The sequence below is a fragment of the Melanerpes formicivorus genome, unplaced genomic scaffold, assembly GCF_026170545.1.
Source record: "Melanerpes formicivorus ecotype bairdi unplaced genomic scaffold, bMelFor1.0.p_v2 SCAF_8, whole genome shotgun sequence".
In the NCBI taxonomy this organism is placed as follows: Eukaryota; Metazoa; Chordata; class Aves; order Piciformes; family Picidae; genus Melanerpes; species Melanerpes formicivorus.
This window is the reverse complement of record NW_027142360.1, coordinates 10,244,134-10,271,199: the sequence shown is the minus strand read 5'-3', so window position 1 is coordinate 10,271,199 and position 27,066 is coordinate 10,244,134. Positions and strand designations below refer to the sequence as shown.

General features: G+C 53.3%; 2 protein-coding genes across 4 annotated transcripts; one reads left to right on the top strand and one right to left on the bottom strand.

Annotated features, from left to right (window-relative positions):
- The first annotated feature begins 5,778 nt into the window (after positions 1-5,778).
- Positions 5,779-16,558, top strand: MLF2 (myeloid leukemia factor 2). Of its 3 annotated transcripts, none has more exons than XM_068142033.1 (9): positions 5,779-5,932; positions 7,052-7,125; positions 9,083-9,209; positions 10,004-10,039; positions 13,020-13,073; positions 13,476-13,601; positions 13,939-14,098; positions 14,187-14,422; positions 15,056-16,558. In XM_068142033.1, exons 1-8 carry the CDS (start codon positions 5,825-5,827, stop codon positions 14,357-14,359), a joined length of 858 nt encoding a protein of 285 aa, XP_067998134.1. In that variant the 5' UTR covers positions 5,779-5,824; the 3' UTR covers positions 14,360-14,422; positions 15,056-16,558. The 3 variants fall into 3 exon arrangements, with proteins under 3 accessions (XP_067998134.1, XP_067998136.1, XP_067998135.1); XM_068142035.1 differs by lacking the exon at positions 5,779-5,932 and adding an exon at positions 6,233-6,254; XM_068142034.1 differs by lacking the exon at positions 5,779-5,932 and adding an exon at positions 6,759-6,880.
- Positions 16,559-17,603: 1,045 nt separating this feature from the next.
- On the bottom strand, positions 17,604-20,971 carry COPS7A (COP9 signalosome subunit 7A). Its single transcript, XM_068142031.1, has 7 exons — positions 20,671-20,971; positions 20,476-20,551; positions 19,819-19,907; positions 19,541-19,743; positions 19,021-19,126; positions 18,557-18,708; positions 17,604-18,210 (listed from the first exon to the last, which is right to left on the bottom strand). The coding sequence occupies exons 1-7, from the start codon at positions 20,830-20,832 to the stop codon at positions 18,171-18,173; spliced, it is 828 nt and encodes a 275-aa protein (XP_067998132.1). The 5' UTR covers positions 20,833-20,971; the 3' UTR covers positions 17,604-18,170.
- Positions 20,972-27,066: the final 6,095 nt, after the last annotated feature.

Below are 27,066 nucleotides of genomic sequence, written 5' to 3'. Positions count from 1 at the left end.
ATGCACTCTTCTAGACACAAGCACACCTGGGACTAGGAATGGATCCAGCCACACCTGGACTCCTCTCTCATAAGGAGTTCAGAAAGCAAGGGGAGTCCATTATGAACCTCAAGACTCAAGGGGAGGGTCTCCTTTACCTTTCCACAACTCCAATCCCCATGCAAACCATTCCAAATCAATTCTAACTTGGTGTTTCCCTTGTCTCATTCCTCCCTGCAGTCAGCAATGGTGAACCTTGTCATCCAACTCTACATCACACTTCTACAAATTCTCTAAGTCATCTAAAACACTCATCTGCAGCGTGAGGGGGCCTGGGGCTTCTGTTTCTGTGGCAAGCTGAATGGACTGAGCCATTTTCCAAGCAAAAGAAGAGAACAAAACTGTGTGCTTTAAAAAAAGAACTGTGAAATGAGTCCTAAGTAGTAACTACAAGAAAGACTTTGGGGTGCTGGAGCTGTGTCCAGAGAAGGGCAGCAAAACTGCTGAAGGGTCTGGAGAACAGGACTGGTGACAAGTGTGTGAGGGAACTGGGGTTGTTTGGAGAAAAGGAGGCTGAGAGGAGACCTCTCCCTCTCTACAGTTCCCTGAAAGGAGGTTTTAGGGAGGTGGGTGTTTGATTGCTCCATAGTAACAAGTGACAAGAGGAGAGGAAATGGCCTCAAGTTGTCCCAGGGGAAGTCTAAGTTGGCTATTAGAAGAAACTGTGACTGGAAAGGTTCTCAGACACTGGAACAGGCTCCCCAGGGGGCCTGTTGAATCCCCATCCCTGGAGGTGTTTAAAGAGGCAGAGATTCGGTGCTGAGGGCTATGGTTTAGCACCAGCCTTGGCAGAGCTAGAGAATGGTTAGACTCAATGACCTTAAAAGGCTTTTCCAACCAAAACTGTGATTCTGCAAGTGGTTCCAAAACTCTTCCAAACTGTTTGCTCAACAACAGGAAAGCAGAATGTTGTGTATTTGTATTAACTCTTCTCAGATTTCCATAAATACAGTCAAGAAGATTATTTGTCCTTACAGTGGAGCTAGGCAGATCTCAGGATGCAGAGAGAAAGTGTCTGAGTTCCTTTAGGTACTTTATTCATGCTGCTCATCTTTCTGTCCCGTCACCATTAAAAATCCTGGCAGATAATCAATTTTGTTGTTCTTTCATGATGCTGTATGCTGAGGCCAAGAGGAAATAATGCCCATGCAGTCTGGAGGAGAAAGGCAGAGAGGTGACAGCTGGTGACAAACTCCCCAGGAGCCAGCAATGGTCACTGGCAACCCAGAAGGCAGCTGTGTGCTGGGCTGCATCCAGAGCAGGGAGAGCAGCAGCACAGGGAGGGGATTCTGCCCCTCTGCTCTGTTCTGCTGAGACCCCACCTGCAGCACTGCCTCCAGTTCTGGTGTCCCTAGCATACAAGGGACATGGAGCTGCTGGAGTGGGTCCAGAGGAGGCTGTGAAGATGATCAGAGGGCTGAAGAATCTCCCCCATGGGGACAAGCTGGGAGAGTTGGATTGAAGCTTGAGGAGGGCAGATTGAAACTGGAGATTAGGAAGAAATTCTCTCCAGTGAGGGTGATGAGACACTGGAACAGGTTGCCCAGGGAGGTTGTGGATGCCCCTCTCTGGAGGTGTTCAAGGCCAGGCTGGATGAGGCCTTGAGCAATGTTGTCTAGTGGAATGTGTCTCTGCCCATGGCAGGGAGTTTGAACTAGATGATCTTCAATGTCCTCCAAACCCAAACCATTCTTTGAATCTATGAGTTGAACCAGTGTCAACTTTGCAGTGGGAGATGGCTTCCTGAGGCAACAGTTTTAAATAAGCCTGTGGAGGGCAGGGAAACAGGTTAGGGAACACCATGAGAGGAAGCAAGATGAGTAAAGGAGTGATGAGGTGTAACACAGCCTGTCAGAAGACTGGAGAGAGGAAGGATCTTTTCAGTCTTGATTTCTGAGAGCCTTTCTTGGCTCATAGGGCACAGATGGAGGTTGTGGTTCCCACTCAGTGTGGCAGACCTTTCTGGCAGGGGCAAAAGATTCTGCAAGCAATGGCTGCTGTGCAGTGCAAGCTGCAGCCACCACGAGCCAGCTCCTGCATCCCAAATGTGCATTGCCACGTCTGAGGATCACAGCAGAGCTGGCCTTCACTCGGGGTGAGCGGAGTTAGTCAGTGGGTGGTGGTTACATAAGGGGCACAGATGAAGGGAAGCAATGTGGACAATAGCTGTGGGTAGCTCTGACTTCTGCTAGCGAGGATTTCTTTGTCTTTGCAGGCACCCACGGGGGCCCTGCCGCACTTGGATGCGTTCAGAAGCTGCTGCTGTCTCCTGGCCAAAGCAATTGGTTCCTGGTGATGCCATAACTTTTGGGTGTATAAGGAAACCCTCAAAGACTCCAGTTGTGGAAGACAGGCATTATCTTATTGCCAAGCTGTGCAAGTTTGGGTGCAAGGAAACACACGGTTGAGGTCTGGCCTGCCAACAGGACAAGGTTTCAACTTCTGAATTCCTCAGTACATGCAGATTTCCTGGAGATTAGTCATGCATGGGATCGAGTGCACCACCAGCAAGCCTGCAGATGGCACCAAGCTGAGTGGTGCTGTCCATATGCCAGAGGGATGGGACGTCATCCAGCAGGACCTCGACAAGCTGGAGAGATGGGCCCAGGTGAACCTCAGCAAGATCAAGTGCAGGGTCCTGCACCTGGCTCAAAACAATCCTCATTATCAAATAGAGGAAGTTAGATGAGATTTAGATTGGATGTTAGGAACAAGTTCTGCACCCTGAGGCTGCTGGAACACTGCAACAGGCTGCCCAGGGAAGTAGCTGAGGCCCCATCCCTGGAGATATGCAAGGTGAGGCTGGACAAGGCTCTAAGCAAGCTGATCTAGTGGAGGATGTCCAGTCTGACTGCAGGGGGGTTAGACCAGATGACCTTTGGAGGTGCCTCCCAACCCAAACCATTCTGTGATTCTATATCCCTATAATTTCCTGGGGTCTTACATCATGTTCTTTAGCTGAAGCTCAGTACTGAGTTTATACAGTTTGCTGGGATTTCACAACTTACTTTCCTCCTTTGTGGTATCTGAGGATGGCCTGACCCAGGCTGGCCTGCTTTCCCTTCAAGGTAGCAGAACACCCCACACACACTCTGCATGGCCAGAACATCACTGGCCTGGCCCTGCACAGTCACTCCCTGTCAGCAAGGCTTCCCCTCCACTCAGATGAAACCTTCTGCACCCTTTGAAGCAGCAGCTAGCAAGGCATTTTTTTTCAGCATACCATTTGCCTTCACCCCATGGTGCTCAGTTTGCTCTTCAAATGCTTCTCCTTTGGCTGCCCCTTCGGCTGCCCACGCCTCTAAGGGCATTGGGGATGCCTGGGGTAGGCTGCCTGGCAGCAGCCAACAGTGGGTGGGAGAAAGTGGAGTTGAAGGCAGTGGAGCCATTTTTCCTGCTTCTATTTTGCCCTTCCCTCATCTCCTGGCTGCCTGCTGAGCTCCTTCTTCCTTCCCTTACCCCTCCAGCACAACCTGGGCAGCTTAAAAAAGAAAGGAAGGAAATGGAGAGACTTAGTCAATGGCTTTTACTCACAGTGAGAACAGAAGCAGCCTAGAGAATGTGACAGGAGCAAGATGGGACTCTTGCTTTTCATTCACACTTCCACGTGCTCTGTTTCTCTAACCTAGCAGATGGCCACCCCCTTGCTGCACAGCAGACGTGGTGAGTTCTGTGCAGAAACCTCTTCTCCAAACAGTGCAGTGACACAGCTTCTGCACACCTCAGAACGGTGGACTTGTCCATGTCCCAGTAAAAGGTTGCATTTCCAACTCCCTCTTCCAGGGTTTTCACACAGCATTTGCCACCAACACAATTCTTTGGAAGGTAGATTCCCCCCAGATTTGCTGAGGTGGTAGTGCAGTCTGGGGTGACAGGGCTGCCTGTAAGGCTACAGAAGTGTCCAGTGTAAGAGTCACAGCCTCAGCCCTTAGTCTCTTCAATTCCACCTTTTGGGTGGCAGGGCACTTGCAGAGGAGCAGCACTGAGGACAGAAAAAGGATCTGCAAAGCAATAGTTGTTCCAAACACCATTCTATTCCTCCTCTAGCTCTGTGTTTGGGAGGCAGCAATGCCTGACTTAGCATTTAGAAAACACTGAGGGAATCCCAGCCTCCCCAGCATATTCCAGGAGCTGAAGGATCACTGGTATCTGGGGGACAGCAAGTAATTTCATTCTAAATCTGGGGATAAAAAGAGAGGAAAAAACCCAAACCAACACAAACCCCACCAAGAGATGCTTGTGTTCTTGCCCAAGAAGCTCTTTACCTGCCTTTGAATCCTGACACTTGAGGTCAACTCCACAGACTCCAATCAAACACAAGTAGAGCCTCAGTGCAGAGTGAAAACACCCCAAACAGGAAAGGCTTTCCAGACTGGAGGCCTTTCAAGGACAATTAAAGGTTGCAAAAGAGGCAACAAAGAGGCTGAGGTTCTCAGAGGCTCTGTATGAACTTCTGTGCTCACAGATCAGCTCTGAGCTGGCTTCAGCAGATCACTTAGGAACAGTCTCCCTGAGGAATGCTGCCCAACAGCTTTGTCAGTGCTTAGCCCATGCTCTGCCACAGGATCTGTCTGCACCTCACCATCCTGCACAGCTTCCATGCTGTGGACACTATTTTCAGCCTCTGAAAAATGCACTTAGTAGATAGGACGGGGCCCAGCTGAAGAATCTTCTGCACACACACAAGCATGGATCTCCAGTGAGAGGTCTCCTTTCTGCACACCAAGCAGCTTCTGAGACCTGCTGTAGCAGGAAGGATTGCCAAGTTCACTATGCACTCCACCACCTAGAACATGCTGTCAGGTCATTTTCTTCTGTCAGACTCTGAAATCCAAGGACATGGCTCCTGACGCACCCCAGGAGTTCCATTTCTCAACCACATCTTGCAACCTGCTATTTTCAGTCCTCTGGCATGGGTTTAGCCTGGCTCCCACACAGAGCTGGCAGGATGCAACAGTCAACAGAAACACCATTAAGGAAGCGTGGCCCTGGTTTCAAGCTGGAACAAGTCAGTCCACTCTCTTCCTTTTAATCCAGAGGAGCCGGCAGTAGCTTGAAGGCAGCCAGCGCTCCCCAAGGGTGGTGACACAGCCTGTCCCCTCATGCATTTGTGGAGGCTGCCCAACACTGCTCTAGGTGCACACATCGAGTACCTGTGCTGAGTGTGGCCAGCAGGCTGAGGAAAGTTCCCCTCCCCCTCTACTCTGCCCTGGTGAGGCTTCATCTGGGATGCTGCATCTAGTTCTGGGGCCCCCAATTCAAGAGAAACAGGGAACTACTGGAGAGAGTCTAGTGGAAGGCCACAGAGATGCTGAAGGGACTGGAATGTCCACTGTGTGAGGGGAGGCTGAGAGACCTGGCGGTGTTTAGCCTGGAGAAGAGCAGACTGAGAGAGGATCTGATCAATGCTGCTCAGTAATCTAAAGGGTGGAGGTCCTGAGAATGGGGCCGGACTCTTTTCACTGGTGCCCAGTGACAGGACAAGGGCAACAGGCACCAACAGGAACACTGGAGGTTTCACTTGAGCTTAAGGGGAAACTTCTTTCCTTTGAGGGTGCTGGAGCACCGGAACAGCCTGCCCAGAGGGGCTGTGGAGTCTCCTCTGCAGACTTTCAAAGCCCACCTGGACATTGTGATCCCGGGCAGCCTGCTCTGGGTGGCTCTGCTTTAGCAGAAGGGTTGTGCTGGATGATCTCTGGAGGTCCCTTCCAACTCCTGCCACTCTGTGATTGTGTGTGGGTCTGTGAGCCCTTTGAAGCCATCCATTTATGCCAGCACAGAAGCGATGGTCGGCAGTCAGTCAGTCTCCTCTTTTGTTGTGTCATGTGAGCGGGAAGGAGGGTCCTTTGGTCCTTTCTGTCAAGTTCCAAGGGAAAATCAAGAGCTACAAAAGGTAGGCACGAAGCTAATGTCTTTGAGGAAATCAAGGCCTGGAAGAATGTGGTGATCTCTGGAGGTGCTTTGCGACCCCTACCAGCCCGTGCTTCTGTGAGCCGGTGTTCAAGCTTTCCAACAACCCGGACAAGCATCTCCCGGTTTGGCAAAGCGAGCTGCAGCTGTGGAGCAGAGGCAGGACAGCAAAGCCCCCCCTCGGTGCAGTGTGACCACGTTAAAACAATGGGGGATTGGTGGGGGTGGGAGGAGCTGATGCCTCCCCTTGCCCCACGCCCGTCGCTGGCTGTCTCGGTGCAGAAGGCTTTGTGAGGGCTGACCCCGTACGTAATGACTCCTCTGGGAGCGGTTTTCCTGCTCTGGGGGACAATGGCCTCTTGTGACAGAGGCTGTTTGCACTGCTGCCAGCTGCAGCTGGCCCTCGGGGCCGGAGCCGGCCGGGCCCAGGCCTCCCAAGGCGGCGAGCGGCGCTCGGCCTACGACCCTCCGGGCCCCGGGGCGCCTTCGTGTGGCGGACCCTGCCGAGCCCGGCCCGGGGGGGCGGGTGCAGCCCCGGGGCTCTGCCTTGCCGCGATGAGGAGGGAGCGAGGCGGGGGCGCAGCAACGTTGCTGAAGGGCAGGACCCCTGCGGTCGCTGCCCGCTGAGCGGCTGCCGCCGCCGGGCGGAGCGGGGCCGGGGTCGGTGCCGGTGCCGGTGCCGGTGCCGGTGCCGGTGCCGGTGCCGGTGCCGGTGCCGGTGCCGGTGCCGGGCGGAGCGGGGCCGGGGCCGGGGCCGGGGTCGGTGCCGGGGCCGGGCGGAGCGGGGCCGGTGCCCGCCGCGCATGCGCCGTGCGGCAGGGCCCAGCGCAGCGCCCAGGCCGCCATGGGAGCGGAGGCGTAGAGCGGCCCCGCACGCACAGCCTGCTCCTTCGGCCGCCGTTCCGCAGCCACCGGCAGGCAGGAGAAGGGGGTGCGCAGGGCAGGGTCGGGGCGCGGGGCCCGGAGCTGGGAGGGTCGCGGCCTAGGGCGCTGCCGTCAGCTGCCCGGGATGGGGGGGCGGGGGGTGGCCGGCTCTGCCTCATCCTGTCCCCGCCTTCTGCCGCCGCTCTGCTCATCCTGTCCCCGCTTCTCCCCTCCGCAGAGGGAGCCCCAAACCAAGGGAAACATGTTCCGGCTGATGAGGGATGGCGAGCCGGAGGACCCCATGTTTGCCATGTGAGTCGAGCTGGGCATCTTCCCGGGGGGCAGGGGGAGGCGGGGGAGGGGGCTGCCCGCAGACCGTCCCCGGGGGCGAGGGGGCAGCGAGGCGGGCAGGCGACACTTGCCTCCCAATCGCCGGGCTGGGGCCTGCGGGAAATACCGCAGCGCAGCAGCTGGCGGGAGGAAGGACACCGACGTTGGCTTCGGGGAATAACCTGGTTGGCGTTGCTCTGGTTTCGGCAACGATCGAGCGCCGTCTTGCAGGAAAGCGCCGTTTTCAGAGGTCCCTTCCAGCCCCGTGCCGTTCTGTGCGGGTCTGTGATGATTCAATAAAGTAGGCCAAAAGGCATTGCAGCCGGCTGAGGAGGGGAGGGCTGGGGGACCTCACCTTTTCTCTTGGCGTTAAGGATTTTTCTTCTGCAAATGAGGATTTCAGGTGGGGTAGCTGAAAGCTGCTGTGCAGTGTTTGTTGCTGTTCTGCACGGGAAACCATTAATGGAGCTGAGGAAGAACGCTAAAAGTAGTTGTCAGATTGTGAGGAACTGAGTGAGCAGGAGACGAGCAGTTGTGAAATGTGAGCCTCGAAATCCAGTGGAGGGCCCAGAACTCTTCCCAGGATTCCTTTTACTGAATGTTTTTGTTTCTAATCCACAGCCCTCTGATAAAGTCTGACAGTGAAACTTCAGTGGGCAGGCCTTGCCTAAGTGGGAATAGACTGTATTACAATACAGTAAGAGTTTGAGTATGTTAACCACAGCGCTACCAGAAGTATGGTGGAATTTATTTATGTGGAAGAATAAAGTTTGGCTTTTGCTTACAAAATTGTTAACAAGCAAGAATTTCATCATCTGTAAACAAGTCAGCAGGAGAGGAGACCTTGGTGTCCCAGTTAGTCACAGAATGACTGTGTGAGCTTGTTGATGTGGTAGCTATGAGTCTAACTTTTGTTATGGGAAGCATTTCCAGCAGAGTCAGAAAGGTGCTGGTTTGTAGTGAGTGCATTTTTCATTTCAGGAGCTGGCCATGCTTTTGTGGTTATTCACACCCAGAGGGATGAGTGCAGGCTATAAGGTGGGCAGAGAAATGCAGTGGTATTTCTTAGGCTTTTTATTACTGTGGCTGCTGTGTTCTCTGACCATTTTGTCCTGATTGTCCTTTTTCCCTCCTTGCTCCTCCAGCATGTGAATGCCTACAGCCCTCAAAATGGAGGCTGCAAAAGAAGGAGAGGAAGGAAGCCCAGTTAGGCACCCGAGTTGTGGTTCCCTTTGCCTCTTTAGAGCTTCAAAAGCTGCTGTGTTGCCTCAACCTCTTGACAGGTGTCCACATAACATTGTAGGAGGCCAGCAGATGAAGGTGACTTGGCCCAGAGAGGTGTCACACAGTGTCAGGACATCCAGGCCGTTCTGGAGGTTTCAGTCTTGCAGTTGTGTGTGTGCCTGTATATGTGGAGGGCTGACAGGACCGTCTCCAGGACTGCATGCTTTCTGGTCCCATGGAGTGTAGGCTTCTCTTTGCAGCCTGCAGAGCCTTTGTGCACCTCCCTGCACAGCAGAGAAGTGCTCTTGTGGAAGGGTTTGGTTGGTTGACAGAGCTGCTCCTGATGGCACAAGAGGGAATGTGTAGGAAATTCTGACTGTGCACGGACTGCAGATCTGGGAAGTGGCTTTTGTGTGTTAGAGCAGGGAAGTTCTGAAAGAGCTGTGATCATGCTTGGCCATAAAGTGTTAGTGGGAGCAGAACATCAAACTAGTTCTGGACAGACATCAGAGGAACTCTGTGATGTAGTGCATTCCATTACAAGAAATCAGATGGGATCCAGAGGTGCCTTTCAGCCCCAGAGGTCAGCGTAAGGAGCGAGTTCTTTGGAGGCTGGGTTTTCAGATGCACTCCTAGTCAGAATGGGTGGATTCTGTGGGACTTTTGCCTTCTGCTATGCCTTCCTTGACTAGTGTTCTCTCCTGCTCTCCCACAGGGACCCTTTTGCCATCCACAGGCAGCACATGCACCGCATGCTGTCTGGCAGCTTCGGCTTCGGCCCTCTCCTCGGCATCACCGACGGCACCACGCCCGGGGCCCGCCAGCCTGGCCGCAGGGTGCAGGTAAGGGAGGGCTGAGCACGGGGGGGCCTTTCTTAAACTGCCCTTCAGCCTCTGGCCTCCACTGCTGCTGGGTTGAGCACGTCCTTTGCCTTCACACAGATGGTGGACACAGTATCTAAACCAGTGGTGTCCTTAGAATCACAGAGTGGTTTGGGTTGGAAGGGACCTCCAGAGGTCATCCAGTCCGACCCCCCTGCAGGCAGCAGGGACATCTTCCACTAGATCACAGCCTTGTCCAGCCTGACCTTCAATATCTCCAGGGTTGGGGCTTCAACTACCTCCCTGAGCAACCTGATGCAGTGTCCCAGCACTTCCATGGTGCAGAACTTGTTCCTAACATCCAGTCTAAATCAGTTCTCCTTCCAAACCATTGCCCCTTGTCCTGTCACTGCAGGCCTTTGCAAACAGTCCCTCTGCAGCCTGATTGTAGCCCCTTCAGGTACTGGCAGGCTGCTATTAGGTCTGCCTGAGCCTTCTTTTCTCCAGGCTGAACAACCCCAGCTCCCTCAGCCTGTCCTCATAGCAGAGGTGCTCTGGCACTCTGATCATTTTCTTGCCCTTGTCTTTTCTCTGGATGCATGAATACATGGAACACAACTGCATTTGAGGTTGAGTGGGAGGAAAGGAATGTTTTTTCTCGAGGACATAAATCAATACAAGTGAGAGAAATTTAGGAGCATCATCTTGTGTGTTTGTTAGCAGTGATGTTTGGTCTGCTATGAGTCTGGTGGGGTTTTATCTGTTGTTTGGGTCTGGAGGTCATTGTCTGTTCTGTTTTTCTGTTGTCCTGGCAGGCAGGAGCTGTTTCACCCTTTGGGATGCTTGGCATGGTAAGTTACCTGCTTTTCTGGGGCAAATTGGAGGCTTTCCAAATAGTGGCTCCATGCTGAAATTCCTCAGCACTCTGCAAGTGGTCCTAAAATGTAGCTGTCTGTGAGCAAGGCCATCTATCCTGATGGGTAGTGAGGGTGGGAAAGTGTGAGGTGACCAGAATGAGCTCCAGATTTATAGCAATCAGGTGATGGGAGAGGGTATTGAACTGACAATGGAGGCAGCTGAGTTCTCTTGGACCTAGATTGCTGAGCTGCTGTATGACTGAAGGCCTTTCCCTGTGTTTGCCCTCTGGTGTTTTCAGCTAGTCTGCAAGCTGGTTTGGAGGAGAAGATTTTATTTCAGTGGGGAGGGCTTATTTGTACCCGGGCCAGAAAAGAGCCCTCAAGCTGTTATGGCACAGTATTTCATAGGAGCTGGGACAGATAATAGCTGGGAAGAGTACACAGTCTCTTAATAACCTCATCTGTCTGAAGAGAAGCTGCAGTTCTCTTTGGAGGTAATGGAGGAGCTGTGACAAGGAAAGAGACCTGGCCATCAGCAGGCAGAGGTGATTATTGAACCTCCTGTGCCAGTGGTTGCAGATGGAAAACCCACCAGAACACTTCAGGTGAACAGGACTGGAATGAGAATGGCTTTGTGGATGTGAGACTTGGAGCATGCTGATCTCCATCATCTCCTGAAGTAATGTAGTGGAAATAGATTAGCCCAGATCCAGCAGCTGCCCTGCTCTGCAGGATTGTCTCTGTGAAAGACACAAAGCACCCCACAGTGGTAGCTCAGGAAGGATTAATGACTGCAAACAGATAGACTTCTAAGGATAAAATCATAGAATGGTTTGGGTTGGAAGGGACTTCCAGAGGTCATCCAGTCCAACCCCCCTGCAGGCAGCAGGGATATCCTTTACTAGATCAGCTTGCTCAGAGCCTTGTCCAGCCTGACCTTTGGTACCTCTAAGGCTGGGGCCTCAACTCCCTTCCTGGGCAACCTGTTGCAGTGTTCAGCACCCTCATGGTGTAGAACTTGTTCCTCACATCCTGTCTACATCTGCTCTTCTCTCATTCCAAACCATTGCCCCTCATCACTGCAGGCCTTTGCAGACAGTCCCTCTGCAGCCTTCTTGTAGCCCCTTCAGGTACTGGAAGGCTGCTGTTAGGTCTGTCTGGAAGCCTTCTCTTCTCCAGACTGAACAACCCCAGCACCCTCAGCCTGTCCTCATAGCAGAGGTGCTGCAGTTCCCTGATCATCTTTGTGGCCTCCTTTGGACCTGCTTCAACAGGTCCTTGTCCTTCCTGTGTTGAGGGCTCCAGTGCTGGACACAGCACTGCAGGGGAGGTCTCCCCAGAGCAGAGAGGCAGAATCAGCTCTCTTCATCTCTGGCCACGCTGCTTTTGATGCAGCCCAGGCTGCCATTGGCCTTCTGTGCTGCAAGTGCCCATTGCTGGCTCGTGTCAGCTTCTCATCCAGCAGCATCCCCAAGTGCTTTTCTGCAGGGCTGCTCTCAGTCTCATCATCCCTCAGCCTGGACTTATATCTAGGGTTGGCCTGACCTAGGTGCAGGACCTTGCACTTCGCCTTATTGAACCTCATGAGGTTCCCCTAAGCCCAGCAATCCAGCCTGTCCAGCTCTCTCTGGATGCCATCCCATCCTTCAGATTTGCCCACCACACCACTCAGCTTGGTATCATCTGCAATCTTGCTGAGGGTGTCCTCCATCTCACTGCTGATATCATTGGTAACATTGTGTGTGAGTACTGGTCTGCTGGAAACAAGAGGCCACTAGAGGGAATGAAAAAAGCCCTGCAACTTTCAGCTGCCCCAGTAATTCTGTTTACATATTGCACAATTAACCTGTGAGACCTGCTGGCCTAGGGAATTACTGCAGCCTTTAGGTTTGCAAGATTCAAAAGTCAGGTGTCTACAGGGACAAGAAGAGCGTTTGTTACTGTGTTACAAAGAACAGAATCGGCACAAAGGTTGTGGTTTAAATGAAGAGTGAAATTAAGGTGAAGACACAGAACCATGGAATGATTTGGGTTGGAAGGGACCTCCAAAGGTCATCCAGTCCAACCACCCTGCAGTCAGCAGAGACATCCTCCACTAGAGCAGCTTGCTCACAGCCTTGTCAAGCCTGACCTTCAAGATCTCCAGGGGCCTCAACTACCTCCCTGAGCAACCTGTTGCAGTGTTTCAGCAGACTCATGGTGCAGAACTTGTTCCTAACATCCAATCTTAATCTGCTCTTCTCTCATTTCAAACCATTGCCTCTCATCCTATCACTGCAGGCCTTTGCAAACAGTCCCTCTGCAGCCTTCTTGTAGCCCCTTCAGGTACTGGAAGGCTGCTATTAGTTCTGCCTGGAGCCTTCTCCAGGCTGAGCAACCCCAGATCCCTCAGCCTGCCCTTGTAGCAGAGGTGCTCCAGCCCCATGATCATTTCTCTGGACCTGCTCCATCAGTTCCATGTCCTTCCTGTGCTGAGGGCTGTAGAGCTGGACACAGCACTGCAGGTGAGGTCTCACCAGAGCAGAGCAGAGGGGCAGAACCACTTCTCTCCATCTGCTCTCCAGGTTGTTTTTGATGCAGCTTGGGCTGCCATTGGCTGCCTGGGCTGCAAGTGCCCTTTGCTGGCTGATGGAAGATGGTCTTATGATTAGTGCATGTCCTGGGATTGCTTCTCTTGTCTGTGCTGAGTGCTCACACTCTCAAGCTCATTGTGTTGGGAGTCAGACAAAGTACAGTAACAACCTTTGCTGTATCCAGAGCTCTGGAGAGTCAGAACACATGGGCAGTGCAGCTGAGGGAATGGAGAGAACATCAGCCCCAAACCCTGGGATTTTCCCTGCCTTGCAGTAATAAAGGGAAAGGAGGAAGCTTTTTCTTCTTAGGCAGCAGGTTTTTGCCCTTTGCAGGTAGGTTGTGTTCTTTCCTTCTGTGCCTTTCCAAACTGACCATTGTTATGTTTTCTTCTTCTTAACAGGCAGGTGGCTTTATAGATATGTTTGGGATGATGAACGACATGATTGGAAACATGGTAAGAACCCTGCATCAACCAGTCTGTATTGAGGGGAGTCCTGAGGTTGCTCCTGCTCTACACTCTAATGTTTCCATCTTATTTGGGCTTCTTTGGTGTGTGCTGTGCTTGAGCTGCCAAGCTGGCAGAGGCTGCAAGCCTTGCTACATGGCCACCATTCAGTGATGGAGGGCTTGGTCCTGTGTGCCAGGAGGGGAGAGGAGCGAGAAGGGCAGTGTGGGGGCAGGCTTGTTTGTCAAGAAAAGAGGCTGAATTTCCTAGGAAGATGTGTTCTCCAGGCAGATGGACCCATGGGGTGATACTCTTCCTCCTGTAATTTCTACTCACCTTGTGTAGAGATTCAGCTGCCTTCTCCTCTTCCCTCCCATTCCTTCCTTACTCTGTTTCCCATTCTTCTGGCAGGAGCATATGACGAGCGGTGGTAACTGCCAGACGTTCACCTCCTCAACTGTCATCTCCTATTCCAACCTGGGTGACGGGCCCAAAGTCTATCAGGAGACATCAGAGATGCGTTCAGCACCTGGTGGGGTAAGGAGGAAGCTGCAGCAGCTGCCCAGCAGGAGGCTGCCGGTTTTGCTGTGGGTGGACAGACTTCATCTGGTGGCTTGGTGCTGGCCACCCGCAGCACTTCGGCTCTGCAGTCAGTTGCAGTTGGAGGAGTGGGTTGTGACTCACTGACCCGAGCTCGGAGGTCACTGGGAGGAGAGGGGAAGTGCTGGCAGATGAGGATCCGTTTGTCCCTCTGCTGTGTTGCACCTGGCATCTAGGGAGTGGTTGCCGCGGTGGGGCAGGGAGGGGTCAGAGGGACTGCTGGGGCTGGGAGAGGGGCCTGAGGTGTCGGTCCTCCGTCGGGATGTGCCCTCAGATCCGCGAGACCCGGCGGACCGTGCGGGACTCGGACAGCGGCCTGGAGCAGATGTCGATCGGGCACCACATCCGGGAGCGGGCACACATCATGCAGCGCTCCCGCAACCACCGCACCGGCGACCAGGAGGAGCGCCAGGACTACATCAACATGGACGAGAGTGAGTACCGCCCCCGCCCTCCCTGCCCGCTGCCGCCGGCCCTGCCCGCTGCCGCCGGCCTGAGCCGCTCTCCGCTCCCCGGGCACAGGTGACGCCGCCGCCTTCGACGACGAATGGCGGCGAGAGACGTCGCGCTTCCGGCCGCAGCGCGGGCTGGAGTACCGGCGGCACGACGGCGCCCGTCGGGCGGACGGGGGGCGTCTGGCCATCCAGGGCCCCGAGGACTCCCCCTCCAGACAGTCCCGGCGCTACGACTGGTGAAGCCAGAGCAGACCGTGTCGGGGGGTGCGGTACAGCCACCCCCGGAGCCGCCGATGCGCTCCTGTAAGTCTTGGCGAGTTCCTTCCTCCTCCTCGCTGCGCTGGCGCTCTCGGCCGCAGGGGTGGCTTTGCCGTGGCCCCAGGCTCGTGTTACTTTCACCTGTTGGTTGCAAAGTGGTTTTTCTACTTAAGCCAGAGAGCAGGGGAAGGTGGGGGTTAGTCTCTTCTCCCTAGTAACAAGTGATAGGATGAGAGGAAATGTTCCAGGACAGGTTTAGGTTGGATATTAAACTTCTTGACCAAAAGGGCTCTCAAAGACTGGAAGAGGCTGTGCAGGGAGGTGGCTGAGCCCCCCTGTCTGGTGGTGTTTCAAAGAGGCAGAGGTGTGGTGCTGAGGGACGTGGTTTGGTACCAGCCTTGGTAGAGAATGGGCTCGGTGTAAAGGGCTTTTTGAGCCAGAAGGGTTCTGTGTGAATTTTGAGAAGACATCTCTGTGAGGTAAGATGGGAACTGTCGAAGTTAGCTTTGTCATCAGCAGGCAGGTGTGGTGGCACCTTAGCTGGTGGTTGAACACCAGCCCATGATGGGATTTTTCGTGCCTACACAGCAGTTTTAAATGTGTCTGTAGCTGTTCTCTGTGCTGCTCTCCTGGCTGCCACTTAATCTCTTCTCGTTCTTTGGGTTTCCTTCCTCTCAGGTACAGACAGTGAAACTCTGAAGCCTCTTCAAAGCACCACCTGGACCCTCCTCAAATTTAGTATTAACGTCCCTCTCACTTAAGAATTGAAACAAAGCAACTAATCTTCTGCATTGCTCTTCTTTGCCCCATCTGGGTGCTGCAGTGGAGGGGGAGGAATCGCACTGATGTGCAAGGACCACATGAGTTGCCCGTTCCCTTTCTGCTCTCCCAGGGTTCCATCCTTTCTGCTGGTAGTGCTGGGCTTGTCCATCCTTCCTACTCTTTCTGTGCTGGGTGGGGCTGGTTCTGAAAGGTCATGTTTGAGGCCCACCCAGCTGGCACCTAAACACCAGATAGTGATTGGCTCACAGCGTGGGGAGGAGAAAAATAGAAGAAAAGATTCCAGGGTCGAGACAAAGCCAGGAGGGGAGGCTTAACTCACAGGCTCAGCTTGGGGAAACACCAGTTGAACTTCAATGACAAAACCACCCCCAATTTACCAATCAAATCACAGGAGGGTAATGAGAAATACAACCAAATCTTAGACACCCTTCCCATATCCCACCCTTCCCATATCCCTCCCTTCCTCCCAGGCTCAGGTCAGCTCCTGCTTTCCCCACCTGCTGCCCCTGAGTGGCACAGGGGGATGGGGAGTGGAGGGTTGCAGTCAGCTCATCACAAAATGTTTCTGTTGCTGGTTCTTCCTGGGAGGACTCCTCACACTCTGTGCCCTGCTCCAGTGTAGCAGCCCTGCCCCTGGGAGGCAGCCCTCCATCAATTTGTTCAGCCTGAGTGCTTCCTGTGAGCTGCAGCTTTTCACAGGCTGCTCCAGCATGGGTCTGTTCTGTGGGGTGTAGTCCCCCCAGTGATAGACTGTTGCTGTGTGGGCTTCTCTCAGAATCGTGCCCTCTTTGAGGCACAGCCACCTGCTGCAGTTTGGGGTTCTGCACAGACTGCAGGCAGGCAGCTGCCCCACCAGTAACCTCCACAGGTTGCAGGAGAGGCTCTGCTCCAGGGCACCTCTCCTTCTTCCTCACTGACCTCGGTGGCCATAGAACTGTTCCTCTCACATCCCACTGCTCTCTTCTGAGCTTACCCAAAAGGGTTTTCTCCTCTTAAATGTGTTACCACAGAGGTGCTGATGGGCTCAGCCCTGGCCAGAGATGAGTGACTTGGAGCCAGGGAAGCTCCCAGAGAGCCACCCCTGTATCCTGTTGGCCGCTGCCAGCAGATGAGGCCAACGCTTGCAGTTTGTGTTCAGTGCCCTGTGAAAAGCAGAGCAGGGAGTTCTGCTCGAGCCCTGTGTCACCCCCTCACCAGGACAGAGGCTTTGATTCCCCTCCTGCTCCTTGGTGCAGCCGTGGAGAAGCAGAAGGATGTGTGCTAAGGAAAGGAGGAGCAGGTGAAAGGCTGGATCAGCCTGCAGGCCCCACTCCTGACCCCTCTCCGGTCAGCTCCCCCACTTTTTTAAGTTGTGAAACTTGTAACTAGATGTTTACTGAATAAACAACAACCTCTAAAGAGCTCTTGAATCCTCTTTGCCTTCACCTGAACAGTGCCTGTTGGGGAATGCAGAAACCTGAGGTTCGAGGACTTGCTGAGAGGCCCGGGTCAGGGCTTTGTTTCCTTACAAAAATGGCCTTAAAGCCTTCCCCCTGGAGTTACCAAGGGAGGTGATGCTCAGTGGAAGTCCCAAACCCCCACTGGTTAATTGCTGTCATTTGGCTGTACTCTCAGAGATGATCTGGTTTCTCTTGCTGCCTGGTCATCTCTGCAGCCCTGAACTGGGCCTCTGGAATTCCTGCAGAGCCAGGAACAGGGATTGGAAGGAACCTCTACAAATCAGCTACTGCAGCCTCCCTGCTAACAGGACACCTAGAGCAGGCTGCCCAGGACTGCATCCAGGCAGCTTTTTGAAGTCTGACTGCCCCAGCCCTGCTGGTCTCACCATTGCTGGTCCAGGTCAGGATGTTGTTGGGTCTTGGCCCCCTGGGCACACCGTGGCTCAGCTTCAGCAGGCTGTCACTCAGTGCCCCCAGGTCTTCCTCCACTGGGCAGTTTCCTGCCACTCCACCCCAAGCCTGGAGAGTTCAGGGGGTTGCCCCCCCCCCGCACAACCCAGCACTTGGCCTTGGTGAATCTTTACCTGGATGTTGAGATTCAGGAATTGTGGGACCAGGGCAAGAACTGTGCCCCTCTTAGGAACTGCTGAGGCCACACCTTGAGGACTGGGTTCAGTTTTGGGGCCCTCACTACAAGAAGGTATTGAAGGACTGGAGCAGGTCCAGAGAAGGGAAACAACACTGGTGAAGGGTCTGGAGGACAGGTCTGGTGAGGAGCAGCTGAGGGACCTGGGGCTGTTCAGTCTGGAGAAAAGAACAACTCCCTGAAAGGAGGTTGGAGGTGGGTGTTGGTCCTTTCTCCCCAGTAACAAAGGACAGGAGAGGAAATGGCCCTAACCTTATTGTGAGGATATTCCACCCAGAAAGGGGAGAGAGGCTCTGACTTAGGTTGGAATTCCCAAGTCAGTATGAGACAAAGAGACAGCACCACAGTAGCACAGATCTGCACAGCTGTGTCCATAGGTCACTATGGGTTTATATAGATTTATAATATAGTTTTATATATTTTTAAAGAATCCCTTCAAAAACTACCCTCCCACCTAGCAAAACAAATACTAAACAGTCAAAGATGGCAGCTGCAGCCTGGAGCAGAGGATCCCAAGGGTCTCATAGAGCCAAAGTAATTGCTGAGCACCACCCACACTCCTTCCGAGCTTCTGTGATGCCCTGTGGGTGCAAAGGTGACTGACAGGGTCTATGGCTCTTTAAACTGACCTGTCAAGACACAGGGAGGGAAAGAGGAAAGGAGATGGCTATGGTGATGGAGGCTTGAGGGGAAGCAGCAATGCACACACCTGGAAGCTGTGAGTGTGAAATGCTGTGATGAAAAGGAGGGAGACACTGCCTGGGGAGCTGGTAAAGAGGATAAGCAAGAGAACAAACATGCAGGAAAATTAGCTGGCAAGATGGATCATGGAGAAGAGCTCAGAAACATCACACTTGGGACCCTTGCTACTCTTCCCTCCCCCCTCTCTTTCCTCTCCCCCTCCCAGTTGTGAAGGCAGACCCAACTAGTTTGATTTAGACCAAATTTTTGCACTGCCCCGGAGCCTGTGGAAAGAGAGAGAAAAACACCAAATTAATTCAGAGTGGACACTCAGGCTCATCCCAGACCTCCTTCTCTCCATGTACCCAAAGCAGAGCAGCTATGTTCCTCATAACACAACACAAGCAAGGCTTATGAACCCTGCTTTGCATCAAAGGCTGCAGGGATTTGCCCTCACGTTAGCAGCAGAAAAGCTCAACGGAGACTCCAGCTCTGACAATCCCCTGTGCAGGGAGCAGACCCCTGCGGCTGGTAACCCGGGCAGTAACCCTGCTGCTCTGCAACAGTGCTGCCCTCAGTGCACCTCCTGAGCACACAGACTGGCTCCATCCATCTGCCCCCACTCCTCACCCTTTGGCTTTGGAGGTTTTTTTGCTCGTCTGGCGCTGGTTGGTGCCAGGGGCCGGCTCCCTGAGCTCTGTGAGGTGCTGTTCTGGGTCTTGGGACGTGGCAGCTGCAGCTGCTGCTGTTGTCACTTTGATGGTCTTCTTCAGGTTTGCCACCTGCAACAGCAGAGAAGCCAGAAACAGGGAATTTCCAAGGGGTTTAGTCTGGTTGGTCTGGTTTAGCCTGGGAGGTTTTGTTGCTGTTTTTTAAAGCAAGTCCTGAAGTTAAGATCTGCAAGCTTGTGTCAAACAAAAGAGCTAAACCCGAGCCTCCACACTGCAGAGGGCTCCTGATTTAGGACTCTTCCTCAGTCTGGCCCAGGCAACAGGTGATGCCTTACTTGAGCAAAGTCCATACCAACTACAGGGTGCTGGTCCTGGGAATTTTAAAGCGAGGGGCACCGTCTGCTGCACCCTCAGCCCACTCACCTCACTCTCTATCTGCTGCTTCAGTGCCAGCTGCTGCTCTTTGTGCTGGTTGGCCCGGCTCACTTGTTCTTCAATGCCTGACAAGACAACCTCGCAGCCCTGGCACCTGGAGAGGAGACAGAACCCAACGGGCCTTGTAATTGACACAGCACTGAAAGACACGAGCAGCAGACTTCAGACTGGAAGGTGACAGCTACACAAGGCAGGGAGGACACAGGACCCCAAGGCAATAATGTAGCAACATGATTACCTGCAAAGGGGACAAGTAACAAACCAACACTAGGTTAGGAATTACAGAGACAGACTGGGAAAGCCTCCAGCCAGCAGCCAGTGCAAATGTTGCTGTGGCCTCAGCACCCCTCTAGCAACCAAGAGAGGAACTTGGAAGATTACTTTCTGTGGGGAGGGAAAGGGAGGATCAAGTACAGCGCATCACAAAACTAGCCCCAGGCAACACACAGAAGGCTGTGGGGAAGCCCTGGGGCTGCCCGGGTGTGGGCAGCGGGGGCCTCCTCCTCACCACTCCTGCAGCGTGCGGGTGATGGTGCTGAGCTCCTCGCGCCGGATGTCCCTCCCGATGCTGTAATCCACCTCCAGGCGCTGGTTGCGCTGGTCCAGGCTGCCCCGCAGCACGTCCGCGTACACGGCTTCGATCACCAGGTCCTCCAGCTGCCGCACGTTCTTCAGCTGCAGCTGCTCCAGCAGCACCGAGTAGGGGATGCACTGCGGAACCACCACAGCAACTAGCACCGGGCAAGCCCAGCAGCAGGAGAACCTGGGGGGAAACAGGGCCACTACCTTGATCTTGGCAGCCAAAGTGACGACCGACAGGTGCCTCAGTTTGTTCTTCTGAGCCTCTGTGAGGGGAGGGAGGTTTGCTGCTTCGGCTATTGTCGGGAGAAAGAACAGGGCAGAAGGATTGATGTCCCATTTGCCATCTCCCAGCCCTGCACAGAAGCATCTACGCCCTGCCCATCTCTTAAAGCGTCTGCACACCAACCCTCCGAGCCAGCGATGCTTTGTCTTGCCAAGCCATCCGCATTAAGGCCTTATCTGGGCAACCTCTCCTCCCCTCAGCCTCAAGACATCCTCCCTATCTGTCCCTGTGCCTCATTTACGCTGGCCTGCACGTTTCGGTGGGTGTCCAATTCTTTCCTCTCGCTCCTCAATAATGTCTTGTCAAGGTGTTCCTGGAAATTCCCCCTACTGCTGGCAAAACGTAGCACCAATTATTGTCAGGTACCCCCTGGGCTCCTGCCTAAACCACCACCAGACATCTGTCGAGCCCTAGCGATGGAGGCTGATCTCTCGCTGCGAAGTGGAGAGCCATTTGGCCGAGGCTCTGCAAAGCCTGGCGGCTCTGGCACGTTTTCCACACCGAGGACCCACATCACGGGGAAGGGAAAAGGCCCCTGCACCGCGCTGTGCCCCCGCCGCCCCGGGGTCCCGCCTCACCCAGGTAGTCCGCGTAGGTGCCGTAAGCGAAGATGGTCAGGAGGCGGAAAACGGGGGAGAACTCGCTGTCGGCCAGCTGCGGGGACACAGGGTCAGGCTCTGCGCTGCCCTCCGGCCCGGGCCTAGGGCAGGGCCCCGGTAGGCCTGCAGCCCGGGCCGGACCGCGGGGATCGGGCTGGGCCGGGCCGGTCTCACCTCCCGAACGGCGGGCATGTCCAGCAGCTCCCCGAAGACGTAGATGCCCGGGGCCTCCAGCACCTGGTGGATCAGGCTGGCGAGGGCGGCGCCACGGGCCGCCTTGGCCAGCAGCAGGAACTGCTCCTGGCTCTGCCCCGTCACCTTCCCTTCGGCCGCCATGGCGCTACCGCCACCGCCCCCCGCGGGGCTCGGGCCCCGCCGCGCTCGTCCTTACGCAAGGCCCCGGCCCTGGCCGAACTTCTCTATGACACTGCCGTGGCAAGAGCGGCCGCTTCCGGGTGATGACGTTTCCGGCCTCACGGCCCCTTGCCCGCATCCCACTGGAGCAGACAGCGGCAGGGCCCGCCTTCCCCGGCTTCCCATTGGCCGAGCAGAAGGCCGCGGGGCGGGGTGGTTTTGACGCCAGGTCGCCCCCTGCTGGCCGGGGTGGTTGCCACCGGCCGGAGTGGCGCCTCGTCGCCTCGCCGGGGCGCCGCTCGCCTTGGCCGCTCGTCTCCGCTGGCGTGGCGGACACAAGTGCCGGGTGCCCGCTGATGCCTCACCCTGAGCCGTTCCGTGAGGCTCTGGGTTCGGTCTGGCCTGGCCAGAGGAGGTCTGGCGGGGGCAAGCTGGGTCTCCTGGACGAGGTGGCCACCCCTCAGGTGGGCGTCGCCGCCTCCTCTCTCTCCAGCGGGCCCGGGCAGGGCTACAGCCCGGGGGGTGTGAGTGTGCCCATGACCCTGGCGTCGCGGCGACCGGGTGCCTTGGCCTGGAGCAGAGGCTGGGCGTGCCCAGGCTGGGGCGAACTGGATCGTGTGCAGCCTCCCACCGGGCTGACAGCGGCCCCTGGTCTGTCACCAGCTCTGGCTGTACTGGCCACAGGCACCAGCCAGCTGTCATCTCTCTTTTCCAGCCCTGTTTCCATGCCCTGCCCATCTCCCCACCAGCACCTACTCGTGGTTCTGTTCCTCACCACCCATCGTCAGTCATAAACCTCCCCTGAGCCACCCAGTCATGCTGAAATGTGTCCAACAAGCAGCAGCTCTTACATGGTCACAGATGCCACGTGAATATCCGTGTATTTAAGGGTCTTTCCATACCTTTTGGTGAACATCTGTTCTTTATCCATGCACTACATTAACACAACTGATCAGAAAACATACAGGCACTGCATTTTTCCCCTGTTTCAACAGCATTCATACCAGAATTAGAGGCACAGAATACCGTGTATGTGCCTACACATCACTCCGCTCTGCTGTCACACCACTGAGATCTCACTATTTTGGGCAGTGTTTTAGGGAATATGGAAATGTTAAACATCTTATGTTGCGAAGCACCATCCTTAAGTATTTAAGCTGTGCATTGCTTAAATCCCTGCATGCATTTGCTCTCCTACTGCATCAATTTTTATGAAAAAAAATTGCTTTACTAGCTGCTGAATCATTAACCATCACACTTGTCAAGGAATGCATCCCTGGTGCAGGCAGGGTATGGCCATAAAAAGACAGTTTAAACACTCCTTGAGGATAGAAATGTTTATGGTATACGTTAAGGAGCTCTTCATGGCCAAATGAGTTAGGGTAATGTGATCAGGAGGCATCACTGAGGGCACACTTTCCCATGCTAGGTGAAAAAGCTGCTTTTACAGGGATGGGACTCAAAAGTGAGGGTCATTTTGTTAAAAACACAAAACACCTTCATAGCTCTTCTTGTATTGTATAAATCAGGTTGTAGGCAGAGGTGAGTTTTGAGGGGGACTGGCAGGAATGCAGTCAGCAAAGACTTGTTTCAATAAGCATGAGCAAGCTTTTGGGCCAAGAGTTTCCAGCCCAGCACCAACAGGGTTTCCAGTCCAGCACCAACAGAGTTTCCAGCCCAGAACCAACAGAGTTTCTAGTCCAGCACCAACAGAGTTTCCAGCCCAGAACCAACAGAGTTTCTAGTCCAGCACCAACAGAGTTTCCAGCCCAGAACCAACAGAGTTTCTAGTCCAGCACCAACAGAGTTTCCAGCCCAGAACCAACAGAGTTTCTAGTCCAGCACCAACAGAGTTTCCAGCCCAGAACCAACAGAGTTTCTAGTCCAGCACCAACAGAGTTTCCAGCCCAGAACCAACAGAGTTTCCAGCCCAGAACCAACAGAGTTTCCAGTCCAGCACCAACTTCCTCACAGATGGCTTCTTCAGCAATCAGGGATGGTTTCCCATGAAAGCTAAGGAGGCAACACGTTGATGGAGTCCAATATAGTGTGTGCAGGCAGCATGGCTTTAGCATGACAGCTTAGTGCTGTCAGAGCAAGCTTGCACTCCCAACACGTGGCTGCCAGCCAGAGAACTGGTCTTCATCTTGGGGATCACTTTAGAGCATATTAGAGGGCAGCTTGTGCTTGGCCACCATTCTGTAAGTGTAATGTATTGAAATAAGCACAGCATCCTGAAGTCCTCATCTGGGTAAAAGTCTACATTGGTTAAGGTTCTTGTTGCCAGTACCAACAACTCTCTTCTCATCACTTGCTTTGACTCTAGTTCTCACACCACTGCTGTGGCTGAGTTGTAGAGAAGGCTCCTTTGGGCAGCTCCAAACACAGTTTAGAGTACTGCTCTAGACACAATTTTGGAGCTAGAAAATACAGCCCATGGTTGTCCTGGGAAGTTAGGGCATTATGCCTCCTAGTGAGAGGATGGTCCAAGCTCCTTGAAAAGCCATATGCCTACCCCTTCTCAGAGTCAGCCCCTGAGGCTCCTTCAGTGCTTGGTCTCCATGCTGAGGCTACCAACAGAAGAAGGAAGCAGTATGGACAGCAATGGTCAGTGTGGAAAACCAAGTTTCTAATGTTAATGGTCATGCCACTAGAGTTAGGTGGAGGTCACACAACACTAATTCCAGGCAGAAGGAACAAAATGCTTCTGAGTGTCTGGGCCAGAGAGGCAAACAGATGCCCTGACAGGGGAAGTCTTTGCCCTGCTCTGGCAGAGCAGATATATAGGTGCTCTAATGCTCCCTTAGCTTTGGGATGTCTCAGTCTCACTTGCCTCAAAAATCTTGAGCTGAACAAAAAGGCTTCTCTGAACATCTTCTGCTGGGGGCACAAAGCAGTGCTGAAAGGCTATCTATTAGTCTGTATTCTCAGAGCTAGCAAGACCTGGGCTCCTCCACATAGGAGGATGCAAGGAGATGCAGGGCTTACAAGGCTGGGTCAGAGCTGTGATGGCAGGTTACAAGGCAGCAGGAGCAGGAGGACTGTCTCCATCTTACTTTTCCCTCTCTGTCTCTGCAGTTAGGTCTGATTCCCCATAGCCCTACACCTCCTCCCTTCACTTAGGCCAGCACAGGGTGCATTCAAATCAGGTTCAGACGTAGCCTTACTGATTTGTAGTGGTTTGTTACGCTGTTCCCCACCCTCTCACCAGCTCTTTCTGTCTCAGTTTTATCTCTCTATTGATCTGTTTCCCTCACACTCCCTGACACACTTGCTGCCTTTCATTATTAGTCAGATAAAGCCAGGCAGCCCAAGCATCCTGGCTACATGATGCTCTCTGTCCCTCTTTCTCCACCCCAACCCTTAGGTCCTGTATTTGTGCCGGGTCCCCACATGTTTGTCGGCTCCTTTATCCTGCATAGAGCTAATAGGAGGACAAAGACCAAGAAAGTCCTTTGAATGAATGAGCTGCTGAGCACTCCAAATGGGAAGGATGTTGTTTTCCTGGCATGCGTCATCCCTCCCGAGAGCACGTTGCTACATTACCTTAACTTAGCAAAGCCTTTGCCTCGTCCCCTGATCTGGGAGCCGAGGGTTGGGATTAAATTGCAGACTCCTGGAGGCATGAATTCCCATACTTCCAATGTATTCACAAAGCAAACGCCTGCCTTTATGGTCACAGGGAAACTGTGAAATGTGATTTTCATGTAAACTAAAGAGCGGAAAGTAGGAGGCGAGAAGTGCAGCTGAAAGCTGTCTTTACAGCATTTCATCATCTTCAGATAGATCTGGTGACATGGTGACTTCTGCAGTGTTATTGCTGAATGTTTAGGATTTCTGATCTCCCTGTAACAACCTCTAGCATCATCCCTTTCTCTGATCTTGCTCTGATCTTTCCAGAAAGAAGCTTCCATTCTCCTCGTGATGTGAATCCACCTTCTTTCCTATGTGCTCGCTGTCCCACTTTAAAGCCTGGAGCTCTACTGCCTCATCCTAGGTTTCTCTCTTTGCCACCACAGAATGCAAATCACTTGTCAAAACATTGATGACACTTTCCTCCCAGTCTTTCTCCAAATGTATCTGAGCTCACATCTTCTGAGGCAATTTTTCACAACTGTGTGTAGCACAGGCTCCGAGACAGAAACCCTGCAAAGGACAAAGGAGGCCAGGGTGAAACACTTGGATACCAACATGATCCAGAAGCCTTTTAACCCTAGAACTCACGCTGGGCTAATGCACACAGGTCATGATGCCTGTACCTAAGTTACATGTAAAGGCAGCCCACTAGCACCTGCCTACAGAGGAGTTTACAAAGCAGGTAACTGCACGGAGACTCTTCTTCCAATCTGCTCGCACAGCCCTCAGTATTTTGCTGACCATGAACTGTCTTCCAGACAGGCCTCCGGTCATGATTCAAAGACTTCAGAAGACAGAGGATCTTGCACTTCACTTGGTAGTTTGTTTCTGTGATTAATCACTCCCCAGTGACTGGCCCTTGTTATTCTTTGCCGGAATACCTGTCAGACTTTTCTCCAGGAAGGAAGCACTACCGCAAGCAAGCCACGGCTCATTCTGCTTTCTGGTGCCTCAAACAGGTTGACCTCTTTAAACTACTGAGATCTCCAGCCTTCAGATCTCCTTTGATTCAAAGTTATTTTTAAAATATAGAGCATGAAGGAGCCTGCAGTCTTCCAGCACTGGACTCAACGCTGACACAGGCAGAGGTTTAATCGCCTCCTCACGTCTCTTCCTTACTTCTGCCTTTGCACGGCCAGGAATCACTCCACATCCATTGTTGCAGCCTGGCTCACTGGCCTGGTGTTGGGTTTTCAGCCTGGTTTTCATCCTTTTCAAATCACTTCTCTTCAGGACTGGAAGTTCTTCTCTGCAGATATTGACTTTTCTTCCCTCCCCCCCTTCCCTGTTCATGGTTGTACAATTTGCTCTCAGCTCTCCTGTAAGAAGTTTTATGAGGATGACCACCAAGTGCAGTAGGTCATTCTGTGCTGCTGCTAGCCTCATTATTTTTAACCCTGTAACAATATTAGTGTCCTCAGTACATTGTGGCACAATGAGCTGCATCTGCTCACTGAGCACTGAATAAAGCAGTGAGTCATACCTGGCCCAGGGCTCGTTCCAGGGCATCCATGGAAGGAACACTGCCACTCAATGGCAGGCTTCCGAGGATGACCTCCTTTGTGGTCACAGGTGGTTAAATGGAGTTAACCAGCTTGCTGCACTTCCTGCTCTGTGGGGGGTTCTCATTAGCATGCTTTGGGATATTAATGCTTCCAGAAGCCTGGATAAATCTAAGCCATCACTTTTTCCAAACAAACTTGCAGTCACATCAAAGACTGACAAGAACAAAACAAGTTCATGCAGCAAGGTTGGTTTCCTCCAAACCAGGCAGATTGGCATTAACTGGAGAATCTCATGTGAGCTCTTTGTTGCTTTGCCCAGAATCTTTCAGGTCTTCTGTTTGCTCTTTACAAATACTGGCACAGCACAGATCTCTTCCAGTCTTCTGGGATGTCTCTGATATTCCAGAGTTTATTAACTGGTTGTTCATTGAACAGTAGGGCCAAGGAAACTGGGTCCTCTATGGATTTATTTCCTATACTTCCCACTGCTGTGCCTTCAGCTGGGGTATCTTAAGGCACCATTTCCACAGTCTGCCACATCTTCAAGTCCTTGGTCTGCAGTCTATGTCACCAGGCTTCTCCTCCATCACTCTGACCTGTGCAACCTTCCCTGTATCACAGAACGTTAGAGGTTGGGAGGAACCTCCAAAGATCATCCAGGCCAAACCCCCTGCCAGAGCAGCATCACCTAGGGCAGGTCACACAGGAACACATCCAGGTGGGTTTGGAATAACCTCAGAGAAAGAGACTCCACAACCTCTCTGGGCAGACGGCTCCAGGGCTCTGGCATTGTTGAAATGAAGAAGTTTCTCTTCATGTTCACATGGAACTTCCTCTGCTCCAGCTTGTCCACATTGCCCCTTGTCCTATCACTGGACACCACTGAGCAGAGCCTCCCAACACTGCCTGTCACATCTTGCCTCCCAACACTGCCCTTCATATTTTCATCAACATGAGTGAGGTCACCCCTCAGGCTCCTCTGCTCCAAGCTAATTCTTTGGCCTGCTGGCTGGATCGCTCTGGTCTGTGGGGTTTTGTCCAGCAGCATGTCTATGGGCTTTCTTCCAGCACAGGC

What these genes read in the sequence shown, in the direction of transcription:
- MLF2 (XM_068142033.1), top strand. Translation starts at nt 5,825, where the DNA reads ATGGTCGGCAGTCAGTCAGTCTCCTCTTTTGTTGTGTCATGTGAGCGG. An exon ending in AGCCTGGCCGCAGGGTGCAG is followed by an intron (nt 9,210 to 10,003) that starts GTAAGGGAGGGC and finishes TTGTCCTGGCAG; the next exon opens with GCAGGAGCTGTTTCACCCTT. An exon ending in TGCGTTCAGCACCTGGTGGG is followed by an intron (nt 13,602 to 13,938) that starts GTAAGGAGGAAG and finishes ATGTGCCCTCAG; the next exon opens with ATCCGCGAGACCCGGCGGAC.
- COPS7A (XM_068142031.1), bottom strand. Translation starts at nt 20,832, where the DNA reads ATGGCGGCCGAAGGGAAGGTGACGGGGCAGAGCCAGGAGCAGTTCCTG. An exon ending in CTTTGGCTGCCAAGATCAAG is followed by an intron (nt 19,744 to 19,818) that starts GTAGTGGCCCTG and finishes GTGGTTCCGCAG; the next exon opens with TGCATCCCCTACTCGGTGCT. An exon ending in AAAACCTCCAAAGCCAAAGG is followed by an intron (nt 18,211 to 18,556) that starts GTGAGGAGTGGG and finishes CTCTTTCCACAG; the next exon opens with GCTCCGGGGCAGTGCAAAAA.